This window comes from Lepus europaeus, chromosome 12 (genome assembly GCF_033115175.1).
Source record: "Lepus europaeus isolate LE1 chromosome 12, mLepTim1.pri, whole genome shotgun sequence".
Classification (NCBI taxonomy): domain Eukaryota; kingdom Metazoa; phylum Chordata; class Mammalia; order Lagomorpha; family Leporidae; genus Lepus; species Lepus europaeus.
Genome location: NC_084838.1, coordinates 17728699 through 17743233, shown reverse-complemented (window position 1 = coordinate 17743233; position 14535 = coordinate 17728699). Strand labels below are relative to the sequence as shown.

The following is a 14535-nucleotide window of genomic DNA, read 5'->3' as shown; positions in this document are numbered from 1 at the left end:
GGGCATTTGGAAACTGAAAGAGCAGATGAACAACCTCTTTCTCTTCTTCCCCTTTCAAATAAACAGATATTTTAAAAAAACAGAGAATCACTTCACAATCAGCAATGCCTTCTCAATACAGACAACATCTAAAGATGATATCTAAAGCCTTTAGATAACCCCAGTTTCTCTCCTCCAGCATATTATCCCAACAAAATGGAAAGGCATCCACCTACCTGTGTACAGGTCAGTGTCTGTGTATTCATCCACTTTCTTGTGCTGTAGAATATAATCAGAAACCTTGGTCCCGATAGCCGGCTGAACATCTACCCACTCCAAGGAGACCACAGTGCTGGAGGGTTCAACAGTTGGGGACAGCCGCAGCCTGCAGGGGGTGAAAAGGAAAGTCACTTGCTTTCCAGCCACCACTGTTGGACCCAAAAAAAAGTCTGCATGTAGCAAGATCAAGCAGAGGGGCCGTTGCTGTGGTGTAGCAAGCAAAGCCGCTGCCTGCAGAGCCAGGATCCCATATGGGCACCAGTTCAAGTCCCAGCTGCTCCACTTCCAATCCAGCTCTCTGCTATGGCTTGGGAAAGCAATAGAAGATGGCCCAAGTCCTTGGGCCCCTGCACCCGTGTGGGAAACCTGGAAAAACTCCTGGCTCCTGGCTTTCGATTGGCGCAGTTCTGACCACTGTGGCCATCTGGGGAGTGAACCAATATAAGAATTCTCTCTCTGTCTGTCTCTCTCTCGCTTTCTCTCTCTCGCTTTCTCTCTCACTTTCTCTCTCTCGCTTTCTCTCTCTTGCTTTCTCTCTCCTCTCTCTCTCTCTCTCTCTCTCTCTCTCTCATTCTCTCTCTTCCTCTCTCACTTTCTCTCTCTTGCTTTCTCTCTCTCTTCCTCTCTCTCTCTCTCTCTCATTCTCTCTTTCTTTGCCTCTCTGTAACTCTGCCTTTCAAATAAATAAATCAACCTTTAAAAAAAATACATCAAGCATTCTCCCCCTTAGTCACACTCCTCCAATCAAGGTGACCTTCTTTTATCCCTACATACGGTAAATGTCCTATATCAGGGCCTTTGCAGATAGTTCCCTCCCCCTGAAATGTGATTCCGCCACTTGTTGTCTGGCTGACTCCTGCTGTAATGCAGAGCTCCTAAAGAGGTTTCCCTGACTATTGCCCCCATAATTCTCCCTATTGGCACACCTCTTATCTTTTATATTTTTCCAATTTAAATTTCCAAGTCTATACTTTTCTTTTCCTGTTTTCACTCTGGCATCTGTCCTGCACCCTTCCCCCCAAGTTGTCATCTCCTTAAGTACACAACTATCCCCACTTGTCCACTGATATATTCCTCAATCACTGACACACATCAGGTTTTCAAAATTGCTGAGCAAATTAATATAATAAAGTTCTATAGGAGAGGTTCTATAGGAGTTCTGTAGGAGAGGTAGACATCCAATAGACCTCTGATGAATGCTTGAGTGAAGGAAGAAATGATAGACAGAGTGGCATCATTTAAAATAGCCCAGGCTACAATGTCAGTGCCTATCCTTGTACCAAGTTTCTGTTCTGCCAAAACTCCTTTCTTTCTCAAAGAAGGAGGTAGGCTCCAGAAACTTCAGGGATCTGGACAGACACCATGGGAACAGAAGCAACTCATGGCCTGGCCTGGCAGACAGGAGTGTGAATCCACGAAAAGTGGTGGCCAAAGGAAGAGGGGCCATACATACGTACACTGGCTGTGGAAGGGGGCTGCAGTTGGGGAGCCCACTGGCATCAAAGGCACTGAGATCACACCTGCACCAGTCATCGATCACGTCCCCTTTCCCTGAACACCAATAGGAACTCATCAGTGCACTCTTGAAGGCCTGGAAAACAAAGAGGACAGAAAAGACCAACATGATGGAGGCTGAGAATAAAGGTGGTAATGGCCTAATGGTAGCCAACCAATGCTATAGAGCAGCTCTTCTAGGCACAGGATACCATATTTTGCCTAAATTCCTATCATCCTACCTCCCCCCAACACCTATCCCAAACCATTCAATACTCAGCAGCCAGAATGATTATTGAGACATAATAGTAACAGCATCCATTTAGAATTTCTCCTAGGCTTGGCACTCTACCCGTATTAACTTCTTAATCCTTACAACAATCCCATACAATAGATATTAGCATTTCCCACTTAATAGATTGGAAAATTGAGGCATATAGTAAGTTGCCTGTGGTTCAGAGCTAGGAAGTGGAAGACATTTCTTTAGTTCAGCTAAGGACAGGACACAAACATTACCTTCTTTCTGCCCCACCCTCTGGCTCAGGTGTGGAAAATGGGTGTGTGCTTGATGCTTGAGTGAATGGTGTGATTTATTTTCTCCATTCACACTGACAATTCAAGGCACTGGGGATTCAGAATCTACGACAGTTCTCTGAAACTTAAAGATTCTAGAAAATGTTGGTCTTTTACTCCTTTGCCAGGTACATATCTTGCCCATTCTTTGAGTTTTCTTTTTTTTTTTTTTTTCACTTTCTGTGTGTTTTTTCTTTACTACTTAATTTATTAGAGAGAGAGATAATCTATCTCTGATTCTCTGCTTGATTCCTCAAATGCCTACAACCGCCAGGGCTGGGTCAGGACAAAGCCAGGAGCTAGGAACAAAATCTGGGTTTCCCATTTGGGAAGTAGGGACTCAATTACTTGAGTCACCACCTGCTGCTTCCCAAGGTGTGTATTAGAAGGAAGTTGGAATCAAAAATAGAAATGAGACTAGAACCTATGCACTCTAAAATGGGATACAGGTATCCCAAACTGCCAAATCAAACATTGTGCCAAGTGACTGCCTCTCTGTGTCATTTTTAAATGAAAGTCATACCTTTACTACAACAAGAATGCTTCATTTCCCAGGTGTCACTCTGTCTATCGTGCATGGTTCAAGAGATTGAAGTACAGTATGTTTGTATAAAGTGGGTCTGTGGTCTCCCTCCTTTTGCTACCCAGAAAATAGATCTAGGAGACAGTATGTATGAGGAATGCTATTGTATAAGCCTTTATCATAGTTTTTCAGAGGCTTTGACAAGAAAATTCCTTACCCATATTCTCTCCTAGGGATGAACATATGATGTAACTCCTCCAGGGTTAAATGTAGTACCCAAAGAAATAAAAAGGACCACAATAAGCACTAAATTGCATAGCAAAAGTTGCTTTAAGTGCATTAATAATGTAATCCTCATAATAGTCCTGAGATACTGATATTATCACTCTTATTAACAAATGAGAAAGCTAGGAATCAGAGTGGTGAAGCAATTCCCCCAAGATCACACAGTAGGTAAATGGTGGAAACAGAGTCCCAGTCCAGATCTCTACAACTTTCAAATACAAATCTTTTCTGTTTGGGGCCAGTGCTGTGGTGCAGTAGGTTAAAACCCTGGCCTGAAGTGCCAGCATCCCACATGGGCACTGGTTCTAGTCCCGGCTGCTCCTCTTCTGATCCAGCTCTCTGCTATTGTCCGGGATAGCAGTAGAAGATGGCCCAAGTCCTTGGGCCCCTGCACCCACGTGGGAGACCTGGAAGAAGCTCCTGGCTCCTGGCTTCGGATCAACGCAGCTCCAGCTGTTGTGGCCATCTGGGGAGTGAACCAGCGGATGGAAGACCTCTCTCTCTGTCTCTACCTCTATCTGTAGCTCTGTCTTTCAAATAAATAAAATAAAATCTTTAAAAAAAATATTTTCTGTTTAACCATGCAGAGCAGTAGAATTAATCCAAAGTAAGGTTGCTAGATTCAGTAAATAAAAATACAGAATTTCCAATCAAATTTCAATTTCAGACTTTTTTGTTTGACAGGCAGAGTGGACAGTGAGAGAGAGAGAGACAGAGAGAAAGGTCTTCCTTTACCGTTGGTTCACCCTCCAATGGCTGGCTGCTGTGGCCAGTGCACCACACTGATCTGAAGCCAGGAGCTAGGTGCTTCTCCTGGTCTCCCATGCGAGTGCAGGGCCTAAGTACTTGGGCCATCCTCTACTGCACTCCCAGGCCACAGCAGAGAGCTGGACTGGAAGAGGGGCAACCGGGACAGAATCCGGCGCCCCGACCGGGACTAGAACCCGGTGTGCCGGCGCCACAAGGCGGAGGATTAGCCTATTGAGCCATGGCACTGGCTCAGACATTTATTTTTAGTATGAGTATATTCCATGAATAATCCTAAATATAGTGCCTAGGCCAGGATGTGACACACAGTTAACGGTACTGTTCCTACTAGATGCCAGAGTCTATGTTGGGAATAAATCTGTTCTACCCTCACCAGAAGAGAGCACCCTCATGCGGACAGAGTCCAAATGTGACAGCATGAGGTCAGACTGACAGATGCTTTCTCCCTCCAATTACATATTCATTCTCCTTTAGTAAAATTAACATGCACAACTACTCATGGCTGAAGACTCAGTAACATCTCCAGCCAGCACTAAGAGTTTAATTACCGTAATGGTGAAATCCAGGGCCATGGGGAAAAGTGACACAGATGGTAAGACTGCACTGGACTCCAGCAATCAGAGGAAGAGAGAACATCCTGTTTTGTGTGTGTGTGTAGTGTGTGTGTGTGTGTGTGTGTGTGGTGGTTTTTGTAATCAATAGGAGCTTAAGTTTGGTGGAAAACAAAACAAGAAATCTCTCTGGATTTGGTGCGTTTCACCATCCAGGCAGTTCTTGGGAAGAAATCCTGCCTGTGAGTCTTTGCATTCACTGGCTCTCTCCCAAAACCCTGAGGAACAGAAAGGGGACTGGTGGAATGGCCAGGCAAACCCTGAATAGAGCACAAACACACCCTGATAAAAAGCCCACATCAAACAGGGAGCCCTTGCAAGGCAGCAAAAGCCAGCATCGTGTCAGCGCAGGATCACTCTTTCCTTACGTCTTCAGTCCTTGCAACACTCCATCTAGAGTCCAAGTAAATCCCAGGAGAGGAGGACCATGAGACGTTCCAGCTTCACGGGCCTCTAAATCATCTAATCTAATCCGTTGTACAGATGCAGATACAGTGGTTCAGAGAGGCCAGTTGGCTGGCCTGAGGTGATAGAACAACTTTGTGATGAAACTTCCCTATTCCCCCATTTAATGCTCAAAATTACCCGTAGAGATGAATGTCCTGTCTTTATTTACAGAGGAACGTGGAGGAAAAGGGAGGGACTTGAACAGAAGTCCATTTGAATCCTGGCACCCTTGATCTTCCTAGGTCACACAGGAACAATAAATGCCAAGATTTCATCCAAAATATCCTTTTCAGCTGCTCCGCTTGTGTCATGTGCTTATTTGTGTGTGTATGTATGTGTCTGTGTGTGTTCTTGGAGGAAAATGAAACCTTACACTGGAGGCATTGTTGACTTCTGGCTTTGAGTAAGTGAAGGGACCTAGGAAACAAATCCTTCACTTACTATGAGGGCTACATTTGCATGGCCATTGGTTTTCATAACAAAGAAGGTTTGCATTTCCACAACTTGTAAATGCTTCCAACTTCTGGCTAATTAGCTAGCAAACCAAGCTGAGCAGGAGGAGAAAAGAGCCACAAAAATGTTAAGCAATCAAAATAAACTAGGATTTATTCCTGACTCTATTGTTACTTCCCTATTTGAATTGCACAAGTGATTCCTCTTTCTAAGCCTCAACTTCCCCATCTGCAAAATGAGGGGGCAGAATGTATATTTTCGAAGGTTTGTTTAAGTTCAGTAAACATTGACTGAACTTTTTACTGCATACCACATGCCATCTAGAAATGAAGAAAAGGGATGAACGAGACTCAGTCACTAACTTCAAAGGATTCATGGTTTCATGGTAAAGACACACACAAACAATTACAATTAGCACGGTTCAAGTACTATGAAGTAATACACACAGGAGGCTGTGGGAATACAAAAGAAGGGGCCCTTCCAGCTCTAAAAATTATGACAATGTCTTAGGAATCTCCAACTTTAAATAAACATCCTGTATTTGATTAAGATATTTGGGACCATCTACATAGAACATCAGGAAGCCCATACATTAAATTCCACATTCTCTATTTCCAATCACTGCATTTTTTCAGATTTTTTTTAAAAGATTTATTTTATTTATTTGAAAGACAGAGTTACAGAGAGAGGTAGAGACACACAGAGAGGGCTTCCATCTGCTGGTTCACTCCCCAGATGTTTGCAACGGCTGGAACTGTGCTGACTCGAAGCCAGGAGCCAGGAGCTTCTTCCAGGTCTCCCACGTGGGTGCAGGGGCATCCTCCACTGCTCTCCCAGGCCACAGCAGAGAGTTGGATGGGAAGAGAAGCAGCCAGGACTAGAACATGGTGCCCATATGGGATGCCTGTGCTTCAGGCCAGGGCTTTAACCCACAGCACCGGCCTCAGATAAAATGTTAAAGATCGTGATTTTCTGTAGCATGAGGGTGTTAGTCTGTATAAGTCCAAAAAGATGTCCTGAGACCTCACTCATTGCCTCATGCATTTTGTTATATACATAGTACGAATGAGCTTAGTCATATGGTTGTCCAACATACAACAAATGAAGGGGAGGAAGGTTTTCTACAGATAAAACAAACTATTATCTTTTTATTACTTGGCTCCATTTCAGTGTCTAACACAGTAAGTAGCATGTAACTTAAGTCAATATTTCTTGAATTGCATTAAAGGTTCCCGTGGATGTTGAATGAAACAAATCAATTTCTAAATGATAAAAGCAAAGAAAAGGTATGTGTAAGTTTGTGATTCTCTTTTTCCTCAATGTTCCTTTGATCTCCCATGCCAATTTGGTGCCTCCAGTCAAACACAGAGAGATCAACCCTGGCTTGCCTCTCTATCTCACGTTGTGTCCGTCTCAAAGCTATCCTCCCTTCCCTTATTCCCTGCTGTCTCCCCAGTTCAGGTTACTAATTCCTCTTCTACAGGCATGGTCCCTGGACTGGTCTACCAACTGCAGTGTCACCTTCTCCAGCACATTCTCACAGATTTCTAAAATGCCACTGCTTATTCTACCCTTTTGTTTATTTTGACCCCTTCAAAAGCTTCGCTGACTTCTGGTTAAAGCCGGCAATAATGAATGGCACACTCACAGCTCTTTGTTCTTCAGCCCGTGGCTCTTCTCCCGTTTTACCCTCTTGGCCCCCATTCTATGATTCACCCATCCCAACTAGTTAGAGAACTGTGCTCTTTCATACCCACAAGCCTTTTTTCATGCTGAGCCTTTGGTCTGAAAAACTCTTTCCCCACTTCTTCTGCCTTGTTAAACTCTAGAAAACTTTACTGCCCGCTGGGACCCTACCACACTTTGTGAGATTCTTTTGTCTCTCTTTGATTCAATTGTGCACATTTCACATTCTCTGGCATTTTGTCTGTTTATGTGTATTTCTCAGTTATCAGACTGTGAACTCTTCTAGGGCAAGTAGATATGTGATTCATCTCTGTGCCCCCAGCTCCAAGAAAAAGAGTACAAGGTTGAGTCCCCAGAAGAGGTGTTAAATTCCATAAATATGGAATAGGATATTCTGCCAGGGATTAAACTTGTACCCTTGCTGTGGTTGTGCTTTTCTAGCAGAATAGATGACAGTCATCAATGTGGCCACCATAAAAGGGCTAACTTCCTTCTAAGCCACTGAAAGGGAGTTGAGGCAGGCTATGGAAGTGAGTTCCTTTCAGAAGTGATTGAGATTACTGCTTGGAGGAGAGGATGTTGATAGTTCTTTTGCTTTTGTTTTTTGTTTATTTTGCCTAGAATGTGGTTGGAGGTATAAAATAAGATGGTTCTAGGGATCTAGAAAGAAGTGGGAGGAAGACAACAGTTGACATCCAAGCTTTGTAGGGTGATCAATTGCTGAGCCCATGCTGATTGTATGTTTAGTTGGTCAGCAGAGACCAAAATTGATGAACACAATAAGCATCGCAATGGCCATCACACCAGAAGGAATCTCTAATCCAGCCCAGAATGCTGGGATAGGTTCTACCATGGTTATCTGTCATTCAATCATCAGCATACCTTCTTCATGGTGGCTACTTTTTTATTTATTTGAAAGTCAGTAGTGATAGAGTGGAAGGGGGGAGAGAAAGAAAGAAAGAAAGAAAGAAAGAAAGAAAGAAAGAAAGAAAGAAAGAAAGAAAGAAAGAAAGGAAGGAAGGAAGGAAGGAAGGAAGGAAGGAAGGAAGGAAGGAAGGAAGGAAGGAAGGAAGGAGAGAGAGACAGAGAGAGAGAGAAAGCTCTTCCATCCATTGGTTTAATCCCCAAATGGCCATAACAGCTGAGGCTGGGTCAGACTGAAGCCAGGAGATAGGAACTCATCCAGATTTCCCAAATGGGTGACAGGAGCCCAAATACTTGGGCCATCTTCAGCTGTCTTACTATGTACATTAGCAGGGAGCTAGTTGTGACATGGAGCATCTGGGACTTGCACACATGCTCTGATATGGGATGCTGGTGTTGCAGGCAGCAATTCTACCTCTTGTGCCACAACACCAACATTATTTCTGTCCTGGGTTCAAGTTACTATAGTTTTAATGGGACATGAATAGCATTTACTGAGAGTGTAGTAAATACTTCACTACACATGATCTCATCCAATCTGGTCAATAGCCTTAGGTGGTAAGTAGATTCTGATGTTACTGTCCCCATTTTACAGATGAGATAACTAAGGTCTAAAGGGACCAAACAGAAAGTGGTAGACCCAGTCCTTGAGCTCATATCATCTGATGTGGAATCCCACATGCCTAACTGTTATAATCACAAGCAATATTCTCAGCTATTGGCAGTAGTATTTAATATTCATCTAGTGTTTACTATAAGCCAGACATTCCCTTTTAAGTTATTTGCACGACAGAAGAATTTCAGGAAACTCCAATATTCTCTAATTTGCTGTGTGATCTCAGTAAGTTCCCCCTCTTCTCTGGGTCTTATTGTCACCTGTTAATTTCTTCAAATTGGACATGCAGATAATAGTAACGGTATTATTTCTGATAATATTTTGATTTATGCTTGGATTTTGCTTTTTCTCAAGTTCCAGCCACAATTTCTCCTTTGTAGCTTTCTTCTGATGTATATATTTCCTGGAATTGCCTGCCAGTAGGCAAAACTATGGAGGAAGTAAGGATCAGTGGTTTCTAGGAGTGAGGGAGGAAAGAATGATGAACAGGTAGAGAAAGGGAGATGTTTTGGAAAGTGAAAATGCTCGTCATGACATCATAATGGTGGTTCCTGTCATCATCGATTTGTCCAAACTCAGAATTACAATGCTGGGAGGGAACCCTAATGTAAGCTGCAGGCTTTGGGTGATAAAGATGTGGCAGTGCAGATGCATCGATTACAGCAAATATCCCACTCTGGTGTGGGGTGCTGATAGAAGGGGAAGCTGTGTGTATATGTCAGTAAAAGGTATATGGAAACTCTCTGCTTCTTTTCTCAAATTTTGCTGGGAAGCTAAAACTTCTCTAAAAAGAGTCTATTTGACTTCTTGCCTGCTAACATTTTCTCTGTAGAGGTCACAGAAGCAACCCTTTGAAACTATTTATAGGTTATGAAGGAAGAGGGGGTGAAATAATGAGCCTACTAAGCATCTCCTTAGTCTAAGCCTGGTACTAGGGTCATCTGTCCCATTAGTCCCATAATCTTCCCAACAACCTGCACATGCAGCAACCCCACTATCCCTAGTAATCCTTAACAGATGAGCATGTGAGAGGTCAGAGACATTGGTTCAGGTTTGCCCAGAAAGGACACAGTATAGCAGTCTCCTTTAGACACTCAACTCCAAATCTTACACTTGCCCCCTGACCTTCTTTAACCTACCTCTTATTTTCAGCCTCGGATCCCCCTCATTCAGTGAATAAATACTAGCTGGCAAGGACCCATTTCCTATATAAAGAATTGTGCAGCTCAATCTATGACTCTATAAATCACAGAAATGACACCTAATTTCCCCTGTCAGGATAAACTTCACTTTTCAAGCCATTCTTCCTGAATGATGAGAGCCTGACAGAACAGCTCCTTAATCTGTGTGACAGGAAGAAGACATTTAGAGTCAGCCAAACCCCCCTCTTGCCACACTTACCTCCGCCAATGAAAAAATATTAGAGAATAAATATACAACCTACTGAGATGTTCCTGCACAGGGCTCTGTCAGCTGTCTGTTTCCCAACATGCACAGAGGCAAGATGATAGGATGATAGGATCCTTAGGCAAGGAGCTATTTTTCTTGTCAGTTACTCCCATGTTTCAGCTCCCAACATTTTATGTAGAAGATGAAACACTAGGTCTTAATACATTAAAAATAACAGTATTTTTTAACGATTCTATATGCCAGACACAGTTATCTGTTTGACACACAACGACTCATTTAATTTTCACAGTCACACCATGAATTGAATACTCTCCGGTTGTTCCCATGATGTAGATGGTGAGACTGAGACCCCAGAGTACTTGGGCTCCTTTCCATGGCCAAATAGCCATTGTTGAGCAGAGCAAAATTCAAAATCACATTTCTCAAATTCGAAAGCCTAAATATTTAACCACGCTGAGCTGAATGTGCTTCCATGTGATCCTTGAAAATGTTGAAATTTTAAAATGTTTGAGGATCCTGTAACTTAATCAATGTGACACATCTAGGGTGATTTGGAGTTTGGATTCAAATACAGGTCAGGTTCTAAATGCTGAATCCTATTCTCTGTCTTGATCACTTTTCTTAAATACTGGTGGTAGTTGAGGTACATGATATATTCTCAAGTAGAGGTGGGCCACTGGGTAACTTTGTTTTCATCAGTCCCAAATCTCTCTTGCTCAGAACAACATTCAAAAGTGTGTTTCCAGGGACATAAGTTCAACGGGATATTAACTAACTTGGAGTTCAATAAAATTAAGGAGGACATACAGGTTCTTTCTATAGTCAGATCAATCTGGAAAAAACTACATTAAACAAAACTAAGTAGATTGTTTTATATAGCACTTTCTGAGCCACTAATATGTTAATAATGGCTGGGAAGTCTTGAGAAGGTGATGTAAAAAATGCAGCATTTCCAGGAGCCACTATTGTGGCACAGTAGATGAAGTTGCCACCTACCATATGGGTGCCAGTTCACGTCACCAGCTGCTCCACTTCTGACCTAACTCCTGCTAATGGCCTGAGAAAAGTAGCAGAAGGTGGACCAAGTGTTTGGTTCTCTGCCACCCATGTGGGAGACCCGAATTGAACTCTTGGCACCTGGCTTGATCTGGCCCAATCTTGGCCATTGTGGTCATCTGAGGAGTGAGCCAGCAGATGGAAGATCTCTCTATGTCTCTCCCTCTCTGTAACTCTGATTTTCAAATAAACAAACAAGAAACAACTATTTTAAATTCAATATACTTGTCCATGTAACTTCTTTTCCCATGTGTCATCTGAGGAGCTAGCACTCTGGTGAGTCTTCTCCAGGTTGTGTCAATCTTGATTCTAGCCTGGACACAGAGCCCTCTGCCAGCCAAGAGGCTCATGAAAGACAGTTCTTCCCAGCTCCTCAGTGACTGTGACCTTGACCAAGTCAGTCTTCCTAGGGCCTTGGTTAACTTGCCTATAAAACAAAGATGTCGAACATTCTTGTCTCTGAGGCCCTGACTTTCTGGTAACACCATGAGTGCAAAAATCATGTCTAGCTCTGGCTTCCAGACAAAGCCCTAGATGATCCTAATTACATGAGCCCATCACAAATCTAGCTCCCAGCCCACAGATTCTTCCATACCAAATTAGTTACTCTAAGTCGTTTGGATGTCTTCGTGCTGATGTACAACCATACAAATCTCTGGCCTTTGTTTCTCCCTCCAGCATAAACTCTTGCCACCATCCTTTCTACATTCTATTCTCTATCTTTTCCACTTTTTCTACTCTCCAAGCTTTCTCACCTCTAGCTTTCACATGCTACTTACTCTTCTGGGAGCACTTCTCCACCTGATAACTTCCTCCACTATTCATCCAACTGCTCTCAGCTTAAAGACCACATGTCCCAGTCAGCATCCTCTAACCTCCTAATCTGGAGCAGATCCCTTCCCTTATAATACATCTTCTACCACTTCTTATAACAAGACTTATGTTATCTTCTCTCACCTCTTTCATCACTTACCTGTCTTTTCTCAGTTGAGACTTGCTGGCCTGAATGCTTTGTTTACTATTTAGCTACAAGTGTCTAACAGAGTCTCAAGAATCAAGCAATCAGTTGAGAATAACGATAATGGCTATAAATAAATATTCAATGGAAAATGGTCTTTCTGCTTTTTATTTGTTAAACATCTTGTTTGGTTAAGTATTAAGCCTTTTTGCTGTAGTGAAAATTTAAAATATTTTATCTCGAAATCTTAAAAAAATAAAAGGAGAAGAAAAAATGGCAAGAAGGAAAGAGGGGGAGAGACAAAGGGAAGGAGGAGGTAATATCATTATGTTCTTAAAACTGTATCTACAAATAACATTGAACATATCAATATCTAATTAAAATTTTAAAAAAATTTTTAAAAACCAATCAATTGGGCTACCATACATTAGTTAATGCTAAACCTCACATATCTATCCTATCCCCTGCCTTAGCTTGGTAGATTCTCCTGTTTCCAGTCTCAGGATAATTCTGTGCTCTTAACCTTTCCATGCTCATACCAGACACCACCCTCACTCCTGAGAAGAACTCAGGAGTTCTGTGATTCAAAGCTCTTGAATTAAAGGCTTTCCACAACTTCTAATAGAAAATTAATTTGTCTAAACTTTATACACAAAGCACTCAACATAGCAGAAGGAATAAGTGAAAAAAATTTTTGAATCCCCTTTAGTTTTTGTCTATCTATGCAGATTATTTTATTCCATAAAAGATTGGTTTGGTTTTAATATAAACAATGGAAATTTCTTAAAAATGATTCTCATAGATTGATCCTTGGACCTCATTTCTCTCATTACCTGAAGTACCTGTCAGTAATTCAGATTCCCAGGCTGAACTCAGACCGAGTGAGTCATAATCCTGGGAGAGGTGCCTCAGAAATTGGGATTTTTATAAGCTTCCAGGAGATACTTAGGAACTATTATGTTGAAGGATCTCTAATATTATACTGTGGTTTTGGATATATCCTGGCACTGCAAAAGTTTGGTACTCCAGTTTGAAAACTGGAAAACCTACAGGATTTTTTGATCTTTTGACACACACAGAGAGAGAGAGAGAGAGAAAGAGATGACAGACTCCGGATTATCACTGAAAGTGCCTATCTAGCTGCTAAAAGTTCATCTGTACTCTCTATCTTTGAATTACATGAGAAATCACTATATCATGCTTTTTTCCCTTTTTCACTTATTACATTTCAGTGAGTTACTAGTTCTTACCATTAAAAGAATTTTGACTAGAAGTATAAATATTCTTTCTCTGAGCCTGGCAAACAGGGCCCTTCACCAATGATGCCAAACAATTTCTATAGTCTTAAATCCTACTACCACAGTTTTTCCTAATCCAACAGAGCAGCTACACAGAACCACTTGTCATGGATCTGGTAGGCAACACACTTCTATGCCACTATGTCTGCACATAGTTTCCCTCAGCCTATAACATGCTGTCACTGTTCTACTTTTGATCAAATCATATTTATTCATTAAGACCCATCATAACTGCAATTGTTTCCAAACTTCATCTTGGATAACACATCTGCTAACACATCTGATTTTACTGAATTATTTATTTGCATATCTGTCCCCTCTACTGGACCATGAATTATTTACAATGTGTATAAGAAGCTCCTTGCACAAGGCAAACCCAAAGAAGGGAGTCCATAAATGTTTGTAGCATGAATGAGTATAGAATGAATGAATGGTAAAATCTAAGGGAGAGAAGACCGGCAGCCTTTTGGATGTCTGATCTATGTGATCCTAGCAGACCTGCTCAGTCATTGAGGCAATAGATTGTGCTTACATTGTTCTAAACTATCTCCAGACCATTTGTCCTGCCTGTCACTGAGCTGATAGCAATTGTGAAAGTGATGAATAGCAGACCAATTACGAGCAATAGAAAACATCGGTTATAACTCCAGGGAGAAGACGCAGCCATATCAGTAGCCTCATCCATCTAACCGTGAGTCATCTTCCCAAGGCATCTTGCCCTGTGACCTTGAACTGCCAAGGGCTTCTTAGACTTGGACAAATCCAAGCTTTTCAGAGGAAGCCTCCTCCTCTCAGTCTGTCTCCTACAAGGTGTTGCTCCTGGCCCACTCAGTCCTGGAAGGGGAAACCTGGATGGAACCCACATGCTTTTTCCTAAGGGAAGTCTTTAGCCAAGGATCAACCCCACCCAATAGAAAAGAACTGTCTTCTAAGGCCTACTATCCTTTGACAGACATCTCCCCTGTGGTGGGAACATCTGGAGATGAGAGGCGGGTGGGAAGATTTCAAGTGGAGGATTTGTCCAAGATTGTAGAGTTTACGTTGCTAAATGCTAGCTTAAGTTAATGGCAAGTTCCTGAGTAAAGGACTACAAAATTTCCCTTCTGTGGCCACTGATGATCTCATTTTTCCAGTACGCCCATTTTCCCATAGGAGGAATCTGAGGAAGGAAGCCT

The 14535-nt window shown here is 42.2% G+C and overlaps 1 protein-coding gene across 5 annotated transcripts in view; it reads right to left on the bottom strand.

The window, feature by feature from the left end:
* The window catches only part of ASTN2 (astrotactin 2), a 1014855-nt gene that overhangs the window by 175784 nt on the left and 824536 nt on the right, over positions 1-14535 (bottom strand). For all 5 annotated transcript variants that reach the window (XM_062207681.1, XM_062207682.1, XM_062207683.1 and 2 more), the window contains 2 exons: positions 1716-1849; positions 216-364 (listed from right to left, as the gene is read on the bottom strand). In XM_062207681.1, coding sequence (XP_062063665.1) covers positions 216-364; positions 1716-1849 — 283 coding nt within the window. The remainder of the gene's footprint in view (positions 1-215; positions 365-1715; positions 1850-14535) is intronic.